The sequence below is a fragment of the Staurois parvus genome, unplaced genomic scaffold, assembly GCF_062004578.1.
Source record: "Staurois parvus isolate SC_StPar_1 unplaced genomic scaffold, SC_StPar_1.0 ptg000682l, whole genome shotgun sequence".
Classification (NCBI taxonomy): Eukaryota; Metazoa; Chordata; class Amphibia; order Anura; family Ranidae; genus Staurois; species Staurois parvus.
This window is the reverse complement of record NW_028318478.1, coordinates 8,763,228-8,788,025: the sequence shown is the minus strand read 5'-3', so window position 1 is coordinate 8,788,025 and position 24,798 is coordinate 8,763,228. Positions and strand designations below refer to the sequence as shown.

The 24,798-nt window shown below is 39.0% G+C and overlaps 1 protein-coding gene across 2 annotated transcripts in view; it reads right to left on the bottom strand.

Moving 5' to 3' along the window:
* Positions 1-24,798, bottom strand: part of APBA2 (amyloid beta precursor protein binding family A member 2) — a 507,206-nt gene that overhangs the window by 189,891 nt on the left and 292,517 nt on the right. For both annotated transcript variants that reach the window (XM_089652450.1, XM_089652449.1), the window contains exons 4-5: positions 7,904-7,984; positions 2,426-2,465 (exon numbers count right to left, since the gene is read on the bottom strand). In XM_089652450.1, the coding sequence (XP_089508576.1) occupies positions 2,426-2,465; positions 7,904-7,984 (121 nt within the window). The remainder of the gene's footprint in view (positions 1-2,425; positions 2,466-7,903; positions 7,985-24,798) is intronic.

Sequence of the window (24,798 nt, the reverse complement as noted above, 5' to 3'; positions counted from 1 at the left end):
ACCCTATTTAGGGATTCACTTAACCTTTTCAATCCAGACACTATTCAAATGCAACTATGCCCCCCCCCCATCCTTCAGACAAATATTGGCAGACCTGAGGAGATGGCTCACTTCCCCACCCTCGTGGTTTCAGGAGTATATGATACAGTATCTTTTTAGGGCACATCATATTCCTAATGCCTAGATTGGATGTGCCTGTTCTTCAAAACAAACAAATCCGCTGTCCTTACTGGGTCCACACAGAAGCTATAGCATGCTCCCTGCTTGAACAAATTCCTTGATTTGGATTCCAAAGAGGCTGCCACCCTCCATTTTTGTCCAACACTCTCATACTCACTTTCAGTTTAAGACAAACAGAGAGCTAGAAAAGCTCTATACACATGCCTTTCATGCCTATTTTGAGCAATCCTGAGTTTTAACCAGGGCACAACCTATAGTCATTCCACTGGTGGGAAAATGAAGGCCTAAAACATACTGGAAATTTCCTAACTGGAGAGGCAATCTGTACTTCAGATTACTTTAAACAAGAACACAATCTCCTGCTGTCAAAGATCATATGTTACAATCAGATTTCTTTGTATGTACAGACCAGACTTCAAGAGGCCACAGGACCCATAACTACATTGTTTGAGTTAACATGTACTTCCAGTGAGGCTTCCAAGAAAAAAATTTCTATTCTTAATAACATAAATACACTGCCAGTGCAACCAACACTAAAAACAAAATAGTGGCCAGCTCACCAGCATTTAATACGTGATTTACACCCCTTCTGTAAAAAATACAAATTCAGAAAGTGCAGCACTATTATAATCTACTGTACATAGAAATCACTGTGCTTAAAACCAATATCATGTGTAATCAGTGTGGGCACTCATACCAGCTAAATAAATAAAAATAAACTTTTTTGTGCCATATATAATCCAAAAAACTTGCATTGAAATTCAAAGCTCAAAATAGGTAAATAAATAACTATTGAGCAAAGAACATAAAGTGCAGTTCCACAGTCCGACGTGTTAACAAAACATCCAATGAACCATGGTGACACTCTTCAAATCCTATGTGTGCAGTGCTCCCAGATTTACCCAGAAATCGTTTTACTACATGAATATAATGAAATCTCCAAATCCCCAAAAAATTTGTGTCATACATCGTATTAGCAGCTAAAATAGAGTCAAGTCAAGGGAAACAGACATTGGTCGCCATTGAATTTTCAAACAAAAGTTGAAATGTATAATAATTAAAGAAAAACTAAACAGTTTACTCCATAAAGCCCAAAAGGAAATTGGAAAAAAGTGAGATCTTTGGATACAATATTCCTCGGTGGCATCCTGAGACCTGAGAGGTGAGACCCCCTACTTCCTCCTACACTTCTTAGTTTCCTCCTCCTTCCTCCTCCTCAGTTCTACTCAGTTGTTTACCCTTTTTATGCTGAACTGACCTAGATGGGCTCCTGGGGGTCAGTAGACCCTGCTTGTGAATTGAAATTCATGTTATGTTGCCAAGGATCCCGATGGTCAGTAAAACCAACAGGCAAGATAGGTGCGTAGAATGCTGATATGGATAATGTCCTGGTCATGAAGTGGGAGCTCTAGGTCTGGGTCCCTTCGGCTTCTATATAAAACAATGTCAAATTATTATATAAGATTCTGCATCGGCTTGTTTGATTCTATTAATAACCCTCTGCAATGTAGAGAATGATAACCACATTTGCAATTATTGATATTTTTTTCTACTTGTGGCAAATTAATAAACAGAATGAAATATAAAATGTGATTGCAGGGATAAAGAAAACAACTATTTAAGCTATCTCTTCATTATAAGCTATTGTCCACTTTAGGCAGAGTGATACTGCATAAACAGATTTATAACAATGTTTTATGAGTGAAACAATTCTCTTTAATATTAGTTGCTGGATGTGGAGAAAATCAAACAGCTAAATATCCAACATCCAGGTCTCAGAGATATCTCCCGTGCTGCTTTGTCATATTAATTACTCTGTATAAACCATTCAAAACCCAAGTCCAGACTAAATTATTTTTCAATTTGGACAAAATGGAGAAGAGACTGAATCCCTTTTAGATTTTTAGTGCTGTCTGTGACCCTATTGGGGACAATTTCTTATATTTACTATCAGAACATGAAGTGATGGGAATTCGCTGTGGTGGAGTCACAGACTGCAAGAAACGTAATTGTCAATAAAATGGAAAAGGATTAGAACGTCTGTCAGATTATTACACTGTATATTACAGCCTGTCCTGGTGACAACTGGGCTCCAAAAAAAAGTTTTGGATGGAGTTGGGCTTTAAAATATGTAAGTAAAATCATTTTTAATACATCTACAACAAAAAATCAGCACTTTCCTATAGTTCCACATTGGATGCATTTGTTATCTCGTTTTTTTTAAATAGGCAAAAATCACACTCACCATCAACAAAACTTGGAAAAGATGCCACCTTCTTGGTCTGCTGCAGAATTTAAAAAAAAATGACAATGTTAGCATGCAAAATAAAGTGGATCCATTGCTTGCATCATACAGTTCCAACTGTTCACTCTAAATAATAAACTTATTTCTGAATACAGATAGCTAGAGCTACCGGCCAAACTCTCAGGCAATGTTGTTTGCCATTTGGTAGGTAGAAGATTAGTTTGCAGAAATGACACTGTAGTGATCAAAGATAAATATCTTAGCAGAAAATATTGCTACATGTCACAGGTCTCTGCAGACTAGCACAGATTTATATTTAACAGAGCTGTTCCCTGACCTTCATTCCCGAGTTTTAGTGATCTACTGGGAATGGAAACCTGTCAGTCATCTAAAATATATTGTCTGCCATGTCACTGGAAGGTAGGATACATTGAAGTTACAGACTGCTCTGAAATAGATAAATATATCATTTTAATTCAGAAAAAGGTGTAAAAAGTTTTTTCATTAATATACGTATGACTGCATCTTGGAAATGTTTGAAATAACACACACACACACACACACCCATTAGTGCACACACCGACTGTATCACATATTGTAATATACAGATTATAACTGTGTTAATAATCAAACTATATATTTATCTCTGCATGCTGGTTGTCCATTTTCTCAAGATGTCCATTTTGTTAAATTATTTTATTATAATTGCTGGTAATTGACCTTGATACTATACTCCTACAATATGGGACCCCACTTGCCAGTCTCTTTAGTTGTCACGCTTTTATAGCTGTTTGTGTCCTTGCTGGGTAGAATTAATCTGTATGTCCTTGTGACCATTGACTCCAAAAACAAAGTGATGGGAAACTGTAGAGATTTCTCTTCAATTACTTTTGCATCTCTGGAACAAGAAGTGAGGGAAAATCTCCCCAACAGGACAAAGACAGCAAAATACATGCTAGCCGGGATTTTAACCTTCTCTTACTCCAGCCAAAAATAGAGAAAATGTTTTGGCTTTACTTCCACTTTAAAAAAGTGTCCCAAATATGTGCAATTCAGTGACAATTTAGAAAATAGTGCTGCAACAGAGGCTACCTTCGTTAGATACAGAAAGGCAGGCAGCTGAAGTAATACGCAAATATTTACTCTTCCAAGTAAAGCTTGGTCCAGACACCTCCACATATTGGGGTGTATATTACATTTTAGTAAGCCTGTGCTTGACCCATACAGAGCAATTATGCCTTTGGCATTGTATTTTATTTTTGGAATGTTTTTATGCCATGGCCCGTACAATTATCACTTCACCATCCAATGAGACAGTAAGGGTGCTGTCAATGAACAGGGAGGTGGTAGTTGATAAAGCTTAGTCAAGTTCCAATAGCAAATGTTTCTTTTTAAGGCTTTTCCACACTGGGTGTCAAAAATGGCACTTATGACTTTTTTACTTTTATTCTGCCTCTAAATGCCCCTGCATGTTAGCCTATGTGGCCATGCACATGTAGGGATTTACAGGCATTTAGAGGCAGGAGCATTTAGAGGCAGAAAAAAAAATCACTTGTCACGCCTCAGGAGAGAAAAAATAGTCAAATATGCCTAAACATGTGTAAATGCGTCTAAACTAGTCTAAGTGCTGGCCACTTTTAGTACTTGAGAGGTCATTCATTTTGTTGGTCAGATTCTGGCCAATGAAATGATTGAACACCCAAATGCCTGACACGCATAAATGCATTTTCAAAACACAGCTTTAGGCATGTTTTTAACACTGCTTTTATTCTGCCAAGAGAAAAAGTGTTCAGAAGAGCTGGGCAAGTGCCCAGTGTGCATGAGACCTAAAGGTTTAAAATGAAGTTCAAGTTCATTTTAAAAAAGGAGAATTTGAACTTTAAAACTTGGCTAAAATAATCTTATTTTCGATGCTCAGTATGAAATCCAGATTGAACTGAGCCAGTTTTGATTGTTTAGTTTGTGGTCCCATGCTGCACAGTGATTCACTCCTATGGTAAATACCAACCAACATCTTGCCACATGCAGGCAACTTAATGGAGGGCGAAGAGCTCATTTACATTTTTTCACTTAGCTTTTTGTATTTGTATATTTAGGCTTTTTCATCTATTTTATTCACAAATGTTGTTATGACTGAGAACATTTGGATTATCATTTTTCTCTCTTTTACAAAGTTGCACAGCTGCGGATTCAATTTTTTTGATTTTTATCTGTGATGGACATCTAAATTTATTTTACCTGTCACTAAATTTAACTGCTCTTCAGACATAATAACTTCTCAGCCCAGTCGCATTAATATTTAAACTGAAAACGCTAGGTAACCTACTGAATACTGTAAATAAGCTGAATGGGTCATAAAATTAACAGCTTTGTCTTTCTCCCTTTGTACAGCTTCCCGCAAGACCTTTCCTCAAAAAGAGAACATGCATCCACTTCTAAAGCAACACAGTTAAATACCTTTAATGGCCTGATTTTTAAAAAAGCCAAAAATACAATGGAATGAATGGAGCTTGATGGGTCTAAAACAAAAGAAATACAACAAAAAACATTTTTAAAAGTAGTGAAATATATTGCCGAAAAAGGAAGCTTTCATCAGTGAAATCTAGTGGCACAAAAACAACCATGGTAAAGAATAATTATCACAACCCCCTTGATAGTGGGCACAAGGACATCTGACAGAAGTTCTATATGGGGACAATATTGGTAAGAAACTTAACTGTATCTGAGCACCACAAACTGAATAAGCCATGTAATTCATTTTTAATACCTAAAGCAAATTCACCCATCCATCCAAGTCTCCATGCTTTATTTTGCTGAACAATCACTTTGAAAGACATCCTCCTAGCATTTCTAGCAACATCCATTTTGAGTCAGGGCAAATGATGGAATCCATCTGCCCTTAGCTCGGGCAAGGAGGCATGTGGGTATGCTTAACTGAGAAAGCCCCTCCTCCAGATCAAAGAAAAAATGCCCATGAAGATTCATGGGATGTATGAAATCATTTTGGCCGAGGCCAGAAACAAGGAAGCAACTGAAGAAACGTAAAAATTAAAAAAAAGGTTTAAAACAAGTAATAAAATTTATATTAATTTCTATATACCAATGCTAGAAGCAAAAGGAATAAGAATAGTTAATGCTGATTGAAAGAGTTTAGTTCCACTTTATCCACTTGCTCTCCAGAGGATTTACCCCCCTTCTTGACCAGGCCATTTTTTGTAATACGGTGCTGTGTTACTTTAACAGACAATTGCACGGTCAAACAACACTACATAAATGACATTTCCTACAAACAGAGCTTTCTTTCAGTGCTATTTGATCACCTCTGCGGTTTTTATTTTTTTGCGCTATAAACAAAAAAAGACAGACAATTTTGAAAAAAAAAATAATATATTTGACTGTTTGCTATAAAACATATCCAATAAGGATAGGCCAAAATGTATTGTGCTACATGCCTTTGCTAAAAAACATCCCAATACGTGTAAATTAATTGGTTTACATGAAAGTTATAGCTTCTACAAATGACAGTATAGATATTGGGATTTTTATTTTTATTGTTTTTATATTAGTAATGGCGGTGATCAGCGACTTATAGTGGGACTTTGGTGGGCATTCTGACACTGGCTGGGAACTGACTAAACACCACTGACATCCCCAGTGACACTAATACAGTAATACATGCTAATAAAAAGCACTGACACTGTACTAATGACACTGAGCAGGAAGTGGTTAACATCTGGGGCGATCAAAGGGTTAACTGTATGTTGTGTGTGTTTTACTGTGTGCACTGTGTTGTGTTTTACTAGGGAGACATGCTTTTTTGTATCTCAGCGCCCCCCCCCCCCCACCTGGAAATGCAAATCACGTATATGTATACGTGATTTTTGTGCAGCCCTGCCTCCCTGTAGCAATATTTCTGCCATAGGGCGGAGGGCAAGTGGTTGATAGAGATAGGCACTAAGCTGTGAGTTGGTCATACCTAAAATAAAGCTTTGGAATACGTACTTGAACTTATTTATAGAGACAAAAAGAAAAGCTTACAATTCCAAACCTCCGGTTAAAGGAGAAGTCTGGATACCAGAATAGTGAGTTCAGTAGCGAAAAATGTATTGAAACCCTTACTTTTAAAAATATATTACGAATGTGTCATAAGATTGTATTTTAAAATCAGGTCAATCTAGAATAAAGCAGAACAGAACCTTTTAGATGAAAGCTGCTATTTAGGACATTATCGGACATTCAAAACCAGACCCCAACCCAACTTTTTTTCAGTTTTGGATAGAGTAGGGAAATATTGAAATCTCTAATTGGTTTTAAACTCTAAATCCCCAATAAGGAGATTGTTTATGCTAAGTTTCAAAAGCTTTCTTTGTTCCTGTTTAGGATTTTGCCTGCATTTTAAATACTCCCCTCAATTCCTATTCTGTCTGACACCTGTCATCTGGATAGGGAATCTCCTCATTGAGGGATGTACCCTCATTTCCTGTTATTAGGGCTGGTTCACACTGGCATCACCCTTTGAAGGGTGATTTTCAGAAGTGTTGCAAACTATATCCTACAAGAAGGCATTTGACTTGTGGTCAGGAGGCATCATGCCTGTTTTAATCCCTAAACCTCACACCATTATGCTGCAACTGCATGCACTGCACATAGCTGCATGTGGGTTAAAGCGTGACCCCATTGTGTGGAATGGGTTGTGTTTGGCAGGCGGTACTGACAGCCAAGTGTGACATAGGAGATCATTTTTGCTGCAATATATGCACATCCTCATCTGCTGCCTTTGCAATTTAAGGGGAGCAGTTGGGGGTACAAACATGGATCAGCCATGTACTGCCCCTAACTGCAGAAAGGCAGCGAGGAGAGATCTCTCAAAGGACCCAACAGCAAAAAAGAGTTGGCAGATTTTCTAGTCCTCTTTTGTCTCTTGTATCTGAATCTAATGAAGAAAAAAAACAATAAATAAACAACAAATTAAATAAAGCTAGGCGTTAAGAAGGTTAGAGTACATGTACTAATAGTAACAATCAGGGGTGGACTGACAACTCATGGGGCCCCTGTGTCCTTGCCCAAACTCAAAAAAGCCTATGAAAAAGGTACCAGGGACATCTCATGGGGCCCCCTACTGACCCCGGGCCCTCGGGCAGTACCCGAGTTTCCAAATGGTCAGTCCGCCCCTGGTAACAATGTGGACAGCAAAACTCTGTCAAAGAAAGTTGAAATGATGAATTTTAAGTAAGGTTTTAATTTATCTAAACAAAGAACATTTGACCCCAAAAACCAAGTTGATGTTAAAAAATTATATTTACTTAACAACAGTTACTGACACTGCAAATGTGAAATGAAATAGCTGTCTGTTATGGATAATCATTAACCTTCAAAGAAGAACATTCCCTGTTGCGATTCATAATGGATCATGAACATCATGATTTCTAAGAAGTCTGTATGCACGGCATTGTACTAAACAATAACAGCACGGCTTACCTCTTGTACATTGTTGTTATCAACTGGGCCATTAAGGTCAGAACGCTGCTGTTTTCTGGGCTGCTCTGCACTGTTACACACCTAGATAAAAAAGGACTCTTTGTTATATATGTTTTTTTTATAAAAAGCCATCAGGACTTAAATATATTAGTTACCAACAAGCATTGCTTTCTATAACAAAAAGGTTTTCACACGTTTTTATTTCCAACACAAAATCCAAAGTTTAGTCTTTTCTTATGAGCATGTAGGTTGAGGCATATAAATTATTTCTTTTCGACCCTTTTAGCCATCTGTATATCCAGAATAGCTGGTATATAGCACAGATATAGCCATAATTTTACAGAGCCAGTGTTACCAATTTGCATTCTGAAATTATAATCAGAAATATATAATCAGGGATTTTTTATCATAAATGATGCAAATGATTAGAAGATCCAGAGGCATAGTATGCAGCTGAAGTTATATGTGCATCTTTACTATTACAGAAAAGTCAAGCTTGGCTTTATCCCATCCTACCTCCTGTGTCTCCCTATTGGCCCCTTAATGTAATGGGTGCCCTCACTAACAAGTAGTGACATTAAAGTAGAAGTCAAAAGCTTACCAAGCTTAAACCTACTCCCACCTCCACTGTCAGCCCTATTCTAACTGCCCTGTAAAAGGAAGATGTGCATACTTAACTAATTTAAGAGTGCTCCAGTCTGGTCACTTGTTCAGGTCCCAGCGCGGGCTTCAGGGGAGAGGGAGGATATCAGACAACGGCTGTAGAGCCTGGACAGTGATGTCACCCATAGACTTACTATGGGGCATCAGTTTCTGTTGTCTCTCCTCCCCTCTGAAGCCATTGTTGGGACCTGAACATGTGCGATGGCTTCAGGGGAGAGAAGGGAAAGAGGACAACTAATGCCCATTTGTAAGTCTATAGGTGGCGTCACGTCCCAGGCTCTGAAGCGATTATCACTGCTTTTTTCACTCCTCTGAACCAGCTACTGGGGAAATCACTTGACCAGACCAGCACCCTTAGATTAGGTACGTATACACACCTTTGCTCTACATGATAGTTAGTATAGGGCTTAGAACAAGGATGGGAGCAAATTTAAGTTTAATTAGCTTTCTACCAGATTTCCATGTTAAAGGCTAGAGATGGAGGCAAATCATGACAGTTACAGGTCACTTTTTCTCTATGTCCTCTTATGAAATTAGCAAAGCTCTTACCTTACATTGCTACCCTACACTGTAACTAGCAAAATGTGAACTATCTACATACTACTAAAGTAGATTCAGAATAAGGAACTATATATTACATACAATGGAGCTCTACATACAGTGATATTCTTACAAATAACCAGAGCTTTTTTTCAGTGGGAACGCGGGGGAACGCAGCTCCAGCACCTCCAGCACTGAATGGCAAGGGGTGCTGGAGTGGGCTGCAGGGTCTATTGATGCTGGCTGCAGGGGGATCTATTGTTGCTGGAGGTGATCTGTTTCTTCAGGGGTGTCTATTACTGCTGGGGAGGTCTACTGTTGTGGCTGTGGGACCTAATATTGCTGGGGATGGCCCTTTTTTTGCTGGGGGAATCAATTGTTGCTGGGAGGAATCTACTTTTGAGGGAGGGGTCTATTGTTACTCGCTGCTGGAGGGTCCATTGATGTTGGCTGCAATAAAATCTGTTGTTGCTCTCAGGGTCTGCTATTGCTGGAGGAGGGGAGTATTTTGTTGTGAGTGGTCCATTGTTGCTGGGGCGGTCTATTGTTGCTGCAGGGTATCTATTTTACTGCTTTTCTTTTTATCATTAACAAAGTTATTATAATTTTACTTAGCATCACAAAAAGATACTTGGTTATGTAGAGATGGTACTGGGAGGTGGGTAGGGGGTGGAACCAAGGAATGATGCTCAGGGGCTGGTAGAGGTGGAGAAAAGGGGTAACTCGGAAAGGGGGAGTTTCCTGCACCTATTCCTTGAAAAAAAGAGCCTGCAAATAACACACAAACTGACAAATGGAAATAATATTAATAATAACAGTACCCTTCAACTGTACCTTGCATATACTTCAGCAGTGAATGTTATTGAGAAACAGAATAAAAAATAACTCAATATATTTGAATATGTTTCACCAGACAACACATATTAGAGAGTCACTGGATTTGTATTTGTGAGAGATGCAAAATATGGCTTCACGTTTAAGTTAATTACATTCTCCATACTACTTGTCCAAAACAATTATGTTAATTTACTACCACACACCTGTCATTAGCTGCCCAGACCAATTAACTTATCTGGCTGGCTTGCTAATTCATGGTGAAAATGATAAGCAGAACCATTGCTTTTGTTCTGCACATGTCAGCAACTTTAGTACCATGACAGAAAAATCACAACAGCTTTCTAATTGCAGTTATCTAAAATTAGCTACAACTTGGTGACCAGTTACAGAAATAATAACGGAATATGAGTACAAGCTGGATTTTTGTATGCATGGGTGGAAGTAATTTGCGCACGCACACTCAGGGCTCCTCTACACCAAAATGAAAATTAACATGCCTTTCAGATGTGTTGTATTCTAACAAGTGTTTTAGAGACCTCATTTGAACTGGGTTAACATGCAAGACAAAACACCCAAAATTCAGCATGAAGAACTTTCATCCAATGCACGGTAATGCAATGTACTGGCGGGTCCTACACAGGCACATGTGCTGCCATCAAAACTGTAGTGTGTATATTTTTTACCAATCTGTATGTTATGCTGTAGGTCCACTAATGAGACTGAAACATGACTTCATATCCTTTGTTGTGATCTTTGGTGATGTTTTAGAAATAATTACTTCACATTACAAGCAGCTAGGAAGGTCAGGGATGTCTTGTTTTAGATTAAAATGTATGCCTGGGCACACAAAAAACAACACATATTAAGTGGATCTGAATATGTGTGCATTCACTTCTCCTTTAACAAATCAACCATTAAATTCTCTTCTTTAACAAATCATCTTTTATGAGTTGGATGATTCATTGAAAACAAAATGCTCCCCATGCGGCTGATATCTGATCTCAATAATTATAAGACAGAGAGAAAGTAATTGCACTAAGCCACTGAGAGATCCCTCAAGTAACTAACATTCTGTACATATCTCTGTATGTTCAGAACAATAACAAAAAGATAAAAGATCAAACTTGCAAAAATGTTAAAGTCAAATCAAAAATTATTTTAAAAGGACAACTATATCCTGGTCCGCTGTTTACACCCTCTCTGACTGAAATCCTCCTAAGTGCTGGCCACACCTGTGTAGTGAGGCCTCCTAGATTTGTATACAGTCATGGCCAAAAAGGCTGGCACCCCTGCATTTCTGTCAGTTAAGGCACCTCTTTGTCCAGAAAATTGTTGCAATTACAAATGTTTTGGCATTCCAAATCTGACACATTCTACACAAAACCCCAAAAATGGACTGGATAAAATTATTGGCACCCTCAATTTAATATTGGGTAGCACACCCATTGGAAACAACAACTGAAATCAATTGCTCCCTGTAACCATCAATTAGTTTCTTATGCCTCTCTACTGGAATTTTGGACCACTCTTCTTTTGCTAACTGCTCCAGGTCTCTCAGATTGGAAGGGTTCCTTTTCCCAACTGCTGTTTTGAGATCTCGTCATAGGTGCTGTTGGGATTGAGATATGGACTCATTGCTGGCCAGTTCAGTACTCTCCAGTGCTTTGTCTGAAACCATTTCTGGGTGCTTTTTGACGCGTGCTTTGGGTTATTCTCCTGCTGTAAGACCCATGACCTCTGACGGAGACCCAACTTTCTAATACTGGGCCCTAAATTGCACCCCAAAATTCTTTGCTAGTCTTCATATTTCATAATGCCATGCACACGATTCAGACATCCAGTGCCTGAAGCAGCAAAGCAACCCCAAAACATCAGTGAACCTCCAACATGTTTGGTTGTAGAGACTGTATTCTTTTCTTTAAAGGCATCATTGTTTTTTCTGAAAACAGAATGATGAGCTTTGCCAAAAAGCTGTAATTTTGTTTAGTGTGTCCACAGCACATTCTTCCAAAAGGATTGTGGCTTTTGGCAAACTCCAGTCTGGCTTTTTAATGTTTCTGTGTCAGCAGTGGGGTCCTCCTGGGTCTCCTACTATAATGTTCCTTTTCATTCAGATGGTGATGTATAGGTCGAGCTGACACAGTTGTACCCTGTGCCTAATAGTCAGCTTGAATTTTTCTGGAAGTTGATCGAGGTTCTTTAGCCACCATTCAAACAATCCTTTGTTGCAATCTTTGATAAATATTTTTCTTTCGTCCACATCCAGAGAGATTAGTTACAGTGCCATGGGCTTTAAACTTCTTGGCAATGATGTGCACAGTGGACACAGGAACATTAAGATCTGTTAACTGATACAGGTTAGTTTACATACAAACTACAGGAGCATCACAAACTTGGGATGATATTATTTCTTACAATTTTAAAAAGGTGTCAATAATTTTGTCTAGTCAATTTTTGAAGTTTTCTGTGGAATGTGTCAGATTTGGCTTTATGTTTCTCCACTTTTTGTGTCATACTAATACAAACAAAATAAATAAACATGAGAATGCCTAAATATTTGTAATTGCAACAATTTTTTGGGCAAAGTGGTGCATTATCTGACAGAAATGTAGGGGTGCCGGTATTTTTGGCCATGACTGTAGGGCTATATTCTGACACTACAGATGCCTGGGAGATTGCCTTATACAAATCTATGTGGGCTCACTGGGGTCAGGGTTTTTACAGTAGATTAGTTCTGGAGGACTACGTTAAGGCTGAGATGACTGTTAATTTCTGCATCAACAGCTCAACATTTTTTTAACGTAAAATATTTTTATTACTTTGTGAAAAACAACTCAAAGTTTCCCAATAATCCTCAATAAAAAAGCATAATGTGTTACCTTTACAAAGAAGATTTTTTTTTTCATTAACCTCCCTAGCAGTTTTCTCGAGTCTGGCCCAGGGTTAAATGTAGCTGTCAAAAGCGGTAACCCCGAGCCAGACTCGGGGTCGCCACAAAAAACATACCTGGTCCTGCGATCCGTGTCCCGGGTCCTGCAGCCGCCTCGAGCCACCCCCTCTGACCGTCCCCTGTCTCCTTCCCGGCTATCTCACGCTGATCTGTGTGATCAGCATGAGACAGCCACGCTGTGCTGTCGGGGGGCGGGGCTTGCAGGAGGCGGGAGTTTTAAAAATATACCTGTGTAAAAATAAAGTGTCACTATAGTGAATACATTGTAACATTACCTCAGATATATCCATAGTGCAGTTTTTCAGTTTCTGTGACTAAAAACAGTTTTGCACTCATGGCTTCCAAAAAGCGTCTCGCTAGTGCCAAAGCTGTTTATGATGAGCTAGCAAACAGCGACAGTGAGGAGCTACTTGAATTGAGCGATAGTGACTCATGTGGAGATTTGTCTGCAGACACCGACAGTGAAGACAGCGTCAAATCTGAGATTGACGTGAGTGATCTGCGAACGTGGTGCACTATTGATTGCGGTACGCCAGCGCCTCCAAGATTCCTGTTTACCGGCGCACCTGGTATGAAATTCCACGTTGAAGGTGACAACCCCTTGGCGTACTTAGAATTGTTTCTGACTGATGAGGTTATTGAAATAATCGTGATGGAGACAAACAGGTAAGCAGCGCAAAAATTACTGTAGCTGCTCCATACAGCAGGTTTTCATGAAGCAGAAAGTGGGAACCTGTGACCAAAGAGGACATTTGGCTGTTTTTCGGCCTAATTATTCTTCAAGGAGTGATGGGGAAACCACTGCAGAAGTGATATTGGACCACCAACAAAATGCTTGCCACGCCGTTCTTTGGCACAGTCTTGTCGGAGTACTGCTTCTCACTTATCATGAAATTTTTGCACTTCGCAAACAATGATGATTTTGATGAATCGACTCATCCAGCTCCCAAGCTAAAGAAAATTTGGGAAGTCTCCCAAATAACTGTCAGGACTTTCCAGCAGAGCTATGTGCCAGAGAGAGACATTAGTATAGACGAAAGTCTAATGGCCTACAAAGGAAGGCTCAGCTGGGTACAGTACATCGCATCCAAGAGAGCACGATTTGGTGTCAAATCCTACCTGCTCTGTGAATCCTCTAATGGCTACATCTGGAACACAATTATTTACACCGGCAAAGGAACAAAATTTGATCCCAAATACAGCAAATATGAAATGGAAACATCATTCGTCCTGTCACTAATTGAGCCTCTGCTAAACCAAGGCTACTGTGTAAAAACAGACAATTTCTACATCTCTCCAGAACTTTACAAGGTTCTTCTGCAGCACAAAACAGATGCCTATGGAACTGTCAAGGCTAATGAGGGCAACCTGCCATCAATATTTGGAAAAACCAAATTGAAGCCTGGAGAAATAGTTACCTGGCAGAAAAAGGCAAAATGATGGCACTGAGATGCCGGGACAAGAAGGATGTGTGTCTAATGAGTACCATTCACAATGCCTCCACAGTGATGATACAATCAAAAGGTGGGAAAAACATTCCGAAGCCGCAGGTAGTTATTGACTACAATAGCGCCATGGGATGTGTCGACAGAGCTGACCAAGCTATGACTTTCTATCCAGCAATGAGAAAGCAGCAGAGGAAATATTACAAAAAGATTTTCTGGCATCTTCTGGAACAGTGCTTGTGGAATGCCTACATTCTGTTCCACAAAAACAGTGACAAGCCTGTGCTTCATGCGGACTTTATCTGGAAAGTTGAGGAATCCATCTTCCTCAAACACCAAACGCCATCAATGTCTGTGGGTAGATCCGGACGACGTGCTGTGGGAGTTGTCAACCCAGAACGCCTGACTGGACATCACTTTATGGAGCACATCCCACCAATAAAAAAAAAAGCAGCACCTACACGGATGTGCGTGGTATGTTGCTCTCATCGAGATGAGAGTGGAAAAAAAATCTGCAAAGAAACAAGGTTCCACTGTCCTGATTGCGATGTCGGACTTTGTGCAGTCTCGTGTTTCAAAATATACCACACCCGTGATATTTTCTAGAACCAAATGCAGTGTCTATATAATATTGTTTGGACAGAGTTCCATGTGTTTGATTTGATTACATTATTTAATTTAATATTATACTATTATTTTTATAATTATTTATTATATTATAATTTATGATTTAATGTATTAAACTTTATTGCACCCAGGATGTCTACTAGACTCTTGTTTAAACAGATTTCAGTGAGTTATTCCTGGCCTACAATAAAAAAACAGGTCTACAATAAAAACAACAACATATTTCCATTAAAAACAATGTTTGGACCAATTTTGTCCATTTTAATGAACTGCGTGGCATTTGAACATGGGCAGCAGGCTTAGAACAGCCAATAAAGGGGCTTTTGGATAAGTAGAGGATCAGAGAAGACATAGAAGCAGATAACTGGTGCACACAGAATCTGGTACAGCTCAGCATGGTAGCTAAGCAGCTTCTAGCTTTTTTTTAATCAAAGCTTAATTGAAAAAGCTGTAGTTAGAAGCTGATTGGTTACTATGCAAAGCTGTCAAACTAAAAAGGGAGGGGTTAGGGTGAGCAAGAAATTGTTCTTTGCTTCTGATTGCTAGCTGTTTGGGAAATCACCACCTTTGTTTCTTTTTTGTCCTATTGTTGGAGACTTCATTGTCTTTAATTTTAGTTTGTGGTTGATCTGAAAGCAGAGGTCACTTTTAGCTGCTGTCCTGTTCTTATCATTTTTTTAACAAGGCTTTCCTTAAAAAAAATAATAGACTTTTCTTTCAGACGGTGTTGACTTTTTTTTTGGATAGGTTTGGTTTTTATTTTGAAAGGGCCTTTTTTGCCATTTCTGTCTCATTATAGCTTTAGGTGCTTATTTTTGAGGTGCTTAAAGCCAAACTATACTGCATCTGAGCACCACAAGCCAAACGGTATTTAATTCATTTTTAATGTTCAAAGAAAACTCAACCATCCATCCATGTCTCCATGCTTTATTTTGCTGATAGATCACTTTGAAAAACACCCCCTAACATTTCTGGTTTTGGCCATCTTGAGTAAGGACAGATGATTCATAGCATGTAGCATTTACTTCTTGGAATTCATCTGCCCTGTGCTCAGGCATGCAAGCAGGATGGTGTGCTTAGCTGAGAAAACCTTTCTTCCCCTTCTGAAGACTTCAGAGATGTAAGACATTATTTACCTAGGCCTGGAAACCAGAAGCAACTGGAAAAAAAAAAAACCCCAAAACATTTTAAACAAGTGAATACGAAATACTTTCCTATCTATTTACTAATGCTAGCAGCATAAGGATTAAAATAGTCAGTGTTGATTGAGAAAGTGAAGTTCTGCTATAAATTGCAGCATTCACTTGTTAGTGACCTTCTGTTCTTGGGGCTGTTTTTTGTTCCCAGCATATCGCTGCATTGTTTGAAAAAGAAAAACTAAGTGCAAGAACAGTGTGCACCTAAAGCATCTCACATTATATTACTCAGTTTCACTGCACCCCCTATCCCCACAGTAAAAATAAAAGTTAGGCATATACTTGTTAGCCCTATTCTCCATGAACTGGCTGCTGTCCACTTCTACACTGTCTTAATTCTTAACTGAAAACAGATGTCTGTGGCCTGTCCCTTGTATCTAGTACATTGCTGCCTACCCTTGATTATTTAAGCTGCCCAGCTGCTGACACTGTTTATCATCTGTAGTCTCCAAATTCTTGAAGGAAAACTCCTCTCTATGCCTGTCTTTATATTTTAGCTAAATTTTCCTTCTCAATCATCTGCAGTCACTAAATTCTTAATGAAAGTTTGCCAGAAAATGGCCAGTGACAACACAGTTTTGCTTAAGTAAAAACAGGGATGCCCTCAGTGAACTGTTGGCTGATTTTTATCTGCTAGTCAAGGCAGACCTACTGCCATTTACTTAAACTGCATGTGCCACCACTAAAACAACCTAAAAATAATTGTATTTATGGCCTGCTTAACACGATATACTTTGGCTACTGACATCAGTCACACTTTCATAACAAAGGGTGTCCCTTCAAATTACCATTTTTATTATCATATATTTTTAGTGAGCCAGCTTTCCAGCTTGATGTCTGATAGCATTGCATACTGAAAAAGCATCTTTCGGTACTTTGCATGTGTGTGACTACTGAAAGGATTTCTTTTTCTTTGTTGGCATACAACAATGCATTCTAACTGCCTATTGCTTCTTTGAACCTTCACTGCTGACTGAGTAATAAAATCAATCCTTTTATTCTGCACGCCATCAATGTAAAGCTAAGAGAGCTTATGCAATCATATAAAAATATTTCAACCATCTCAGCTGTGCCATGCTGAGTAGAAGGTAAGGTCAAAAGTAAAAAGAAAGTTTAGAAAACCTTTTTAACAAAAAAAACATTTTTTTTTAATGACAGTGTGGTTTTGCTTTGTGGCTATTTTACATATATATACTAACCAGTTTCATGTTTGTTTGATATCAGAACTCAACCATGTAGACAGAATTGTTGGAAAACATTTATATCTGAACAAATTTAATTTTGTTTGTACAGAACTTAAGGGCCCTTTCACACAGGCGTCATCTGTTCCGATCAACGGGGGATCTGTCCACTGATCCCCCGCTGATTGGAGCAGAGTGGGAAGGATGACAGGTCTGTGTCCGCTCAGCTCTATAGGCGGCCGGGTGCAAAAGCACTCCACTATCTGGTCTGCCCAAACAGAAGAGGATGCAGTCCTTATTTTTAGCAGGCCTGATCTGACCCAGAGGTAAGCAGGTGTATGTGGAAAAGTGGCATTATCCCACTAATTCAGGAAATTCAGGATATGTATTTTTCTTGAAATGCACTTTAAAAAAAAAATCACTTTAGGTATGCTAGCAGTATGAAGTTGTCTTCATGCTTTTGCACAAGTGATCATTCCTTCTGGAAACCAAAAAACTACATGAACTCTAAAGCACGTAGATCAGTGGTCTATGTAATATATGAACCCCTCCAAGATTTGTCTGAGTTATAGTAATGATGTTACACTATAAATATTAAAAAAAAATATTTCAGTTCAGATAGAAACACAGATGTAAAAGACATGTCTAATTAATTCAGGCTTTAGGATATAAAGCAATTAGATGTAAAGCTGAAATTGAGATTTTGTTTAGCACATTACCATTAATGCAAAGCAGAATCTCAAACATCTGATACTTTAAATGATGCTGGCAGGAACTGAATACATGTTTAGAGCAATGTACCTGTTAAATATTTATTATTAACACACTAGCCGGGCATGCATGGGTTTTTCATTATCTGTTTTTAGATGTGATCAAAACAATTGTATAATAAAATCAATTTGAAAGAGCACACCCACAACACGTTTGTTTTCATAATGCTTATTGTGTATATATATATATATATATATATATATATATATACAGTGCTCAGCATGAATGAGTACACCCCAACAGATATTTCAGAAAACCTTTCCTTTCTTTTCAGAATCAACATCTTCTATGGGCACTATATTACAAAATACTCCCACAAATGTGGGCCATTGATCGCAAACAAGATTTGTTATTTTGCACACACAAAAAAGTATTCTTCCAAGCAAATTTATTCAAGACCATGTTGCGAAAATGAATACACCCCAATGAAAATCTTGGGAGCAAAGCTAAATTATAGACAAAAACATCCTAATTAACAAGAATTCAACTACAGGTGAGTCTAATTATTCATTAAACAGGTGTCCAGCAGACAGTTGAATATAAAAGAGCGTTACTTAACAAAGAAAACTCTTTCCCATTTCATGTTGTTAGCAATGGCACCACATGGAAAAGAACTGTCACAAGGTCTGAGAAAGAAAAAAATTTCTTTACACAAGAAAGGTGAAGGCTACAAGAAGATCAACAAAGCTTTACTTATCAGTCAGAATACTGTAGCAAAAGTGATACAAAAATGGAACAAACATGGAACTGCAACCATCTCACAGACATCCATGCCGTCCACGAAAGTTAACACCTCAACAGGAGAGTCTTCTGAGAGAAGGGTTGCAGAAAATCACCATGCAAGTTCACTGCAGATACTGTAGCTAAAGAAGTAGAAAGCCAGACTGGGGTGATTGTTTCCCATGACACAATACGGCGTACACTGCAGAGGAATGGCATGTATGGGTGTCGTCCACAAAGGAAGCCTCTCCTAAGGCCTATGCAGAAAAGGAAGACTACTGGGACTGATGGCTTCAACACTGTATGGTGTCGCAAAGGTGGGGACTACAAAGAAAAATACATGGTGCATACAGTGAAACATGGTGGTGGCAGTGTCATCCTGTGGGGCTGCATGAGTGCTGCTGGTGTCGGAGAGCTGCATTTCATTGATGGTATCATGAATTCACAGATGTACTGCTCTATATTGAAAGAGAAGATGCTACCATCACTCCCTGCCCTTGATCGTCGTGCACTTTTCCAACATGACAATAATCCAAAACACACATCTCAGGCCACTGTTGCATTTCTGAAGAAGAACAGGGTGAAACTGATTCAGTGGCCAAGTATGTCTCCTGATCTGAACCCAATCGAACACCTATGGGAAATTCTAAAGAGACAAGTTGAGCATCACTCTCCATCCAGCATCCAGGCCATAAAAGAGGTCACTCTTGAAGAATAGAAAAAAAATATATGTTGCAATAAGTCGCCAACTTGTTTATTCCATGCCTAGAAGACTTGGTGCTGTGCTTACAAATCATGGAGGTCATACAAAATACTAGATGTAGTAGTTTTTGTTGTGGGGCGTATTCATTTTTTGCATCAACTAATTTGAGTAAAACTGAAAATTTTGTAATCTAAGTTATATTATTGATCTTACTTTCATGTAATGAGCTAAACAAATGTTCTATAAAACTCAGTTTTGTCAAAATTTTGGGAATTGTTCTTGTGTTCATTGAGGTATTGGTTAAAATCTTACTTTTATATATACACACAGTTCGGTTCAGATATATTTGGACACAGAAACAATTTTCATACTTTATACTTTTCATACTCTGTATGCCACCAGAATAAATTAAAACAAAACAATCCAAATGAATTTGAAGTGCAGACTGTCAGCTTTAATTCAAAAAGTTGAACATAAATATCAAGTACACATTTTAGGAACTGCAACCATTTTTATACACAGTCCCTCCATTTTCAGAGGCTCAAATGTAATTGAAGAAATTGATATAATCATAAATAAAATGTTCATTTTTAACATTTTGTTGAGAATCCTTTACTGGCAATGACTGCCTGAAGTCTGGAACCCATAGACATTACCAAAGACTGGGTTTCTTCCTTTCTGATGCTTTGCCAGGCTCTAACTGCAGCTGTCTCCAGTTGTTCATTTGTGGATCTTTCTGCCTTTAGTTTTGCCTTCAGCAAGAGAAATGCGTGCTCAATTGGGTTGAGATTAGGTGATTGACTCGACCATTGCAGAATATTCCACTTCTTTTCATTCATAAGCTCCTGGGTTGCTTTTGCAGTGTGTTTTGGATCACTGTCCATTTGTACTGTGAAGCGCCACCCAATTAACTTTGCTGCATTTGGCTGAATCTGGGCTGAGAGTATATCTCTAAACAGTGCAGAATTCATCCAGCTGCTTCCATCTTCTGTAATATCATCAATAAACACCAATGACCCAGTGCCACTGGAAGCCATGCATGCCCATGACATCACACTGCCTCCACCAGTTTTACAGATGACGTTGTATCTTGCTTTTTTAGATGTTTTTTGGCAGTCTAATCTGGCTTTTCTATTCTTCAGGCTTATAAATGGTTTGCACCTTGTGCTGAACCCTCTGTAATTACTCTCATGAAGTCTTCTCTTGATTGTAGACTTTGACAATGATACGCCCACCTCCTGGAGAGTGTCCTTCACTTGTCTGGTTGTTGTGAATGGGTTTTTCTTACCATAGAGAGGATCCTGCGATCATCCACCACTGTTGTCTTCTGTGAATGTCCATGTCCTTTTATATTGCTGAGCTCACCAGTACATTCTTCTATCCTCAGAATGTACCAGACTGTTGATTTGGCCACTCCTAATGTTGCTGCTACCTCTTTGATGGATTTGTTTTATTTTTGAAGCCTTCCAATGACCTGTTTCACTTGCATTGACAGCTCCTTTGAACTCATGATGTAGGCACACAGCAATAGATTCCAAATGCAAATACCACACTTAGAATCAACTCCAGACCTTTTACCTGCTTAATTGATGAAGAAATAACAAGTAGCCCATACCTGGCCATGAAACAGCTTTTGATTCAATTGTCCAATTACTTTTGGTCCCTTGAAAAAGGGGGTGGCTACTCTTAAGAGCTGTAATTCCTAAACCCTTCCTCCAATTTGAATGTACATGCCCTCAAATTAAACCTGAGTGTGCACTTTCAGCCCATATCCATTATATAACTATAGCTTGAATATGTTTTGGTAAAACCTGAAAAAAAAATACAATTGTGCCTGTGTCCAAATATATATGGACCTAACTGTATATGCACAGTGGGTAAAATAAGTACTGAACACGTCACCATTTTTCACAGTAAATATATTTCTAAAGGTGCTATTGACATTGAATTTTCACCACATGTCGGTAGCAACACATGCAAATCCATACATGCAAAAAACCAAAGCGAATAGGTTCAGAAATTAAGTTATGTGTAATAAATGTATTTAATACTTCATACAAAATCCTTTGTTGGTAATGATGGCTTCAAGATGCCTCCTGTATGAAGAAACTAGTTGCATGCATTGCTCAGGTGTGATTTTGGCCTATTCTTCCACACAGTCTTCAGGTCTTGAAGGTTCCGTGGTCCTCTTCAATGAACTCCGATCTTTAGTTCTTTCCATAGATTTTCTATTGCATTCAAGTCAGGTGATTGACTGGACCATTCTAGCAGCTTTATTTTCATTCTTTTAAATCAATTAGGAGTTTCCTTGGCTTTGTGTTTGGGATCATTGTCTTGCTGAAATGTCCACCTTCATTTCATCTTCATCATTCTGGTAGATGGCAGCAGATGTTTATCAAGAATGTCTTGGTACATTTTTCCATTCATCCTTCCTTCAACGATATGAAGTTTGCCAGTACCGTACACTGAAAAACAGCCTCACACCATGATGTTCCCACCTCCATGCTTCACTGTTGGTATGGTGTTTTTGGAGTGATGTGCAATGTCATTTGACCTCCAAACATGGCGTGTATTATGGCTTTCAAAGAGTTCAATTTTGGTCTCATCTGACCAGACTATATTCTCCCAGTATTTCACAGGCTTGTCTAAATGTTGTGCAGCAAACTTTAAATGAAATTCAACAAGCTTTTTCTTCAGCAATGGAGTCTTGCGCGGTGAGCACGCATACAAGCTATGGCAGTTGAATGCATTACTTATTATTTTCTTTGAAACAATTGTACCTGCTAATTCCAGGTCTTTCTGAAGCTCTCCACAACTAGTCCTTGGCAGTTGGACAACTCTTCTGATAATTAATTAAAGTTGCAAAGGTCTTGAGAAAGCTCTTTGCTTTTACCATGTCATGTGTGACACCTTGGTAATGAGACACCTTTTTATAGGGCATCAGTTGATACTGAACCAGCTGATATTAATTTGCACTGACAAGGAGCAGGATTGCTTTCTAATTACTGATAGATTTCAGCTGGTGTCTTGGCTTTCCATGCCTTTTTGCACCTCCCTTTCTTCATGTGTTCAATACTTTTTCAGTGTGTCATTCCATTTTATTACACATAACTTAATTTCTGCACTTATTTGTTTTGATTTCTTTGTATGTATGGATTGCATGGGCTGTTACCGACGTGGTGAAAATTTCATTTCAATAGCACCTTTAGAAATATATTCACTGAGAAAATGGTGATGTATTCAATTCTTATTCTCTCTCTCTCTCTCTCTCTCTCTCTCTCTATATACAGTTGCAAGAAAAAGTATGCGAACCCCTTGGGATTACGTGGAGTTTTGCATGAATTGGGCATAAAATGTGCTCTGAATGTCATCTAAGTCACAACAATAGAAGAACACAGTCTGCTGAACATAATACTACACAAACATTAGATGTTGCCATGGTTTAATTGCACATAACATGTAAACATTCACAGTGCAGGGAGGAAAACGTATGTGAACCTTTGGACTTAATAACTGGTTGACCCTCCTTTGGCAGCAATAACCTCAACCAAACGTTTCCTGTAGTTGCAGATCAGACCTGCACAACGATCTGGAGTAATTTTGGACCACTCCTCTTCACAAAACTGTTTCAGTGTAGCAATATTCTTGGGATGTCTGGTGTGAATCGCTCTCTTAAGGTCATGCCACAGCATTTCAATCGGGTTGTTGTGACTTAGATGACGTTCAGAGCACATTTTATGGCCAATTCATCCACGTAATCCCAAGGAGTTCACATACTTTTTCTTGCAACTGTATATATACACATACACACACTGATCAGTCAGTTGTCCTGTGTGCTGCAAGGTGGGGCTTCAATGGATAGGACTTGTTTTTCCAGCACATCCCACAAATGCTCAATTGGACAGAGATCTGGAGAATTTGGAGGCCGAGTCAACATGTACAACTCGTTGTGTTACTTAAACCATTCTTGAACTCATCAGAGCAATCCACCTTCTTCCATTGTTCCATGGACCAGTCTCTATTGGTCCAGTGCCCATTGTAAGTGTTCTCATTGGCTCAGTGCCCATTGTAGGTGCCGTTAGCTGTGGACAGAGGTCTCTGGGCACCCTGACCAGCCTGCAGTTACGCAGCCCTGCAGTTACGCACCTTTCTACCAGAACCAGCATTAACTTTTTCAGCAATCTGAGCTAAAATAGCTCTTCTTTGGGTCGGACTACACGAGCCAGTCTTCGCTCCTTATGTGCATCAATGAGCTTTGGCCACCCATGTCCCTGTCTCTGGTTTGCTGGTTTCTCTTCTTTGGACCACTTTTGGTATGTCTTGACCACTGCAGACTGGGAACATCCTAAATGTGAAATTCTGCGTGAAACTGGGCTAATCTGCCACAGAGAACTTTGACATTATTCAGCAAGTTTACGCCAATGCTGCAATGAGGTATTTTGAGTGGCACGTGCATTTCAAGAGTGGAAAAACATCACTGGAAGATCAGGAAGACCTTCAACGAGCTCAACCCTCAAAATTGCCCTCTTCCCGAAGATGAAGATCCAGCTCAAAAGTTTCCGTTTTGACAACATTGCGAACATCCAGAGATTTGCATAGTTTCATGCAGAATTTCATGTTTGCTCTTTGTTCTAACTTGCTGTCCATGATGAAATAGCAGACGTGGTAACGCATGTGGTCAGAATAGGACCAGTAGCACATCTCCCAATGTACACAGGACAATGTCTTTTGGCACACTGACTTATTAAGGCCGGTGCTCCCCGTGTCTGTGCGTGCAGCCTTGTGCTGCCATCTGTTGGCGTGTTACAAAACTAGTCTGGAAACTTTTTGATATCACCTTGTATACAGGTCTGGCAGCTGAACTAGTTAATAATAATTCACAGACTTATATATATATAAAAATTTAAAAAAAACCCTTACACTGAAGGCCCATCAACTTGCACACCATCCCTATGTGCTTGCTGAAAACTGAAATATGAAGATAAACAAAATTTTGTGTTTTGGACACAGTGGAGAGGGATTAGAACACCTCTCTGGTTTTTATTGCTGTCTAAGCCCATATTATGGAGATTCAACCTATTTGCCATGGTGACCATTATCACAGAAAGTGAAAAATCCCAAATGTTGTGTTGCCCCCAGAACAGTAATAGACGGGAAATCTTCCAATGGGGAAACTAGTTCTGATGACTGTGGTGACAACCAGGGATTCTTCATTTTAATTCACTTCCTGTTTTGGCTATGGGATGTTAAGTGAAGGGAAAT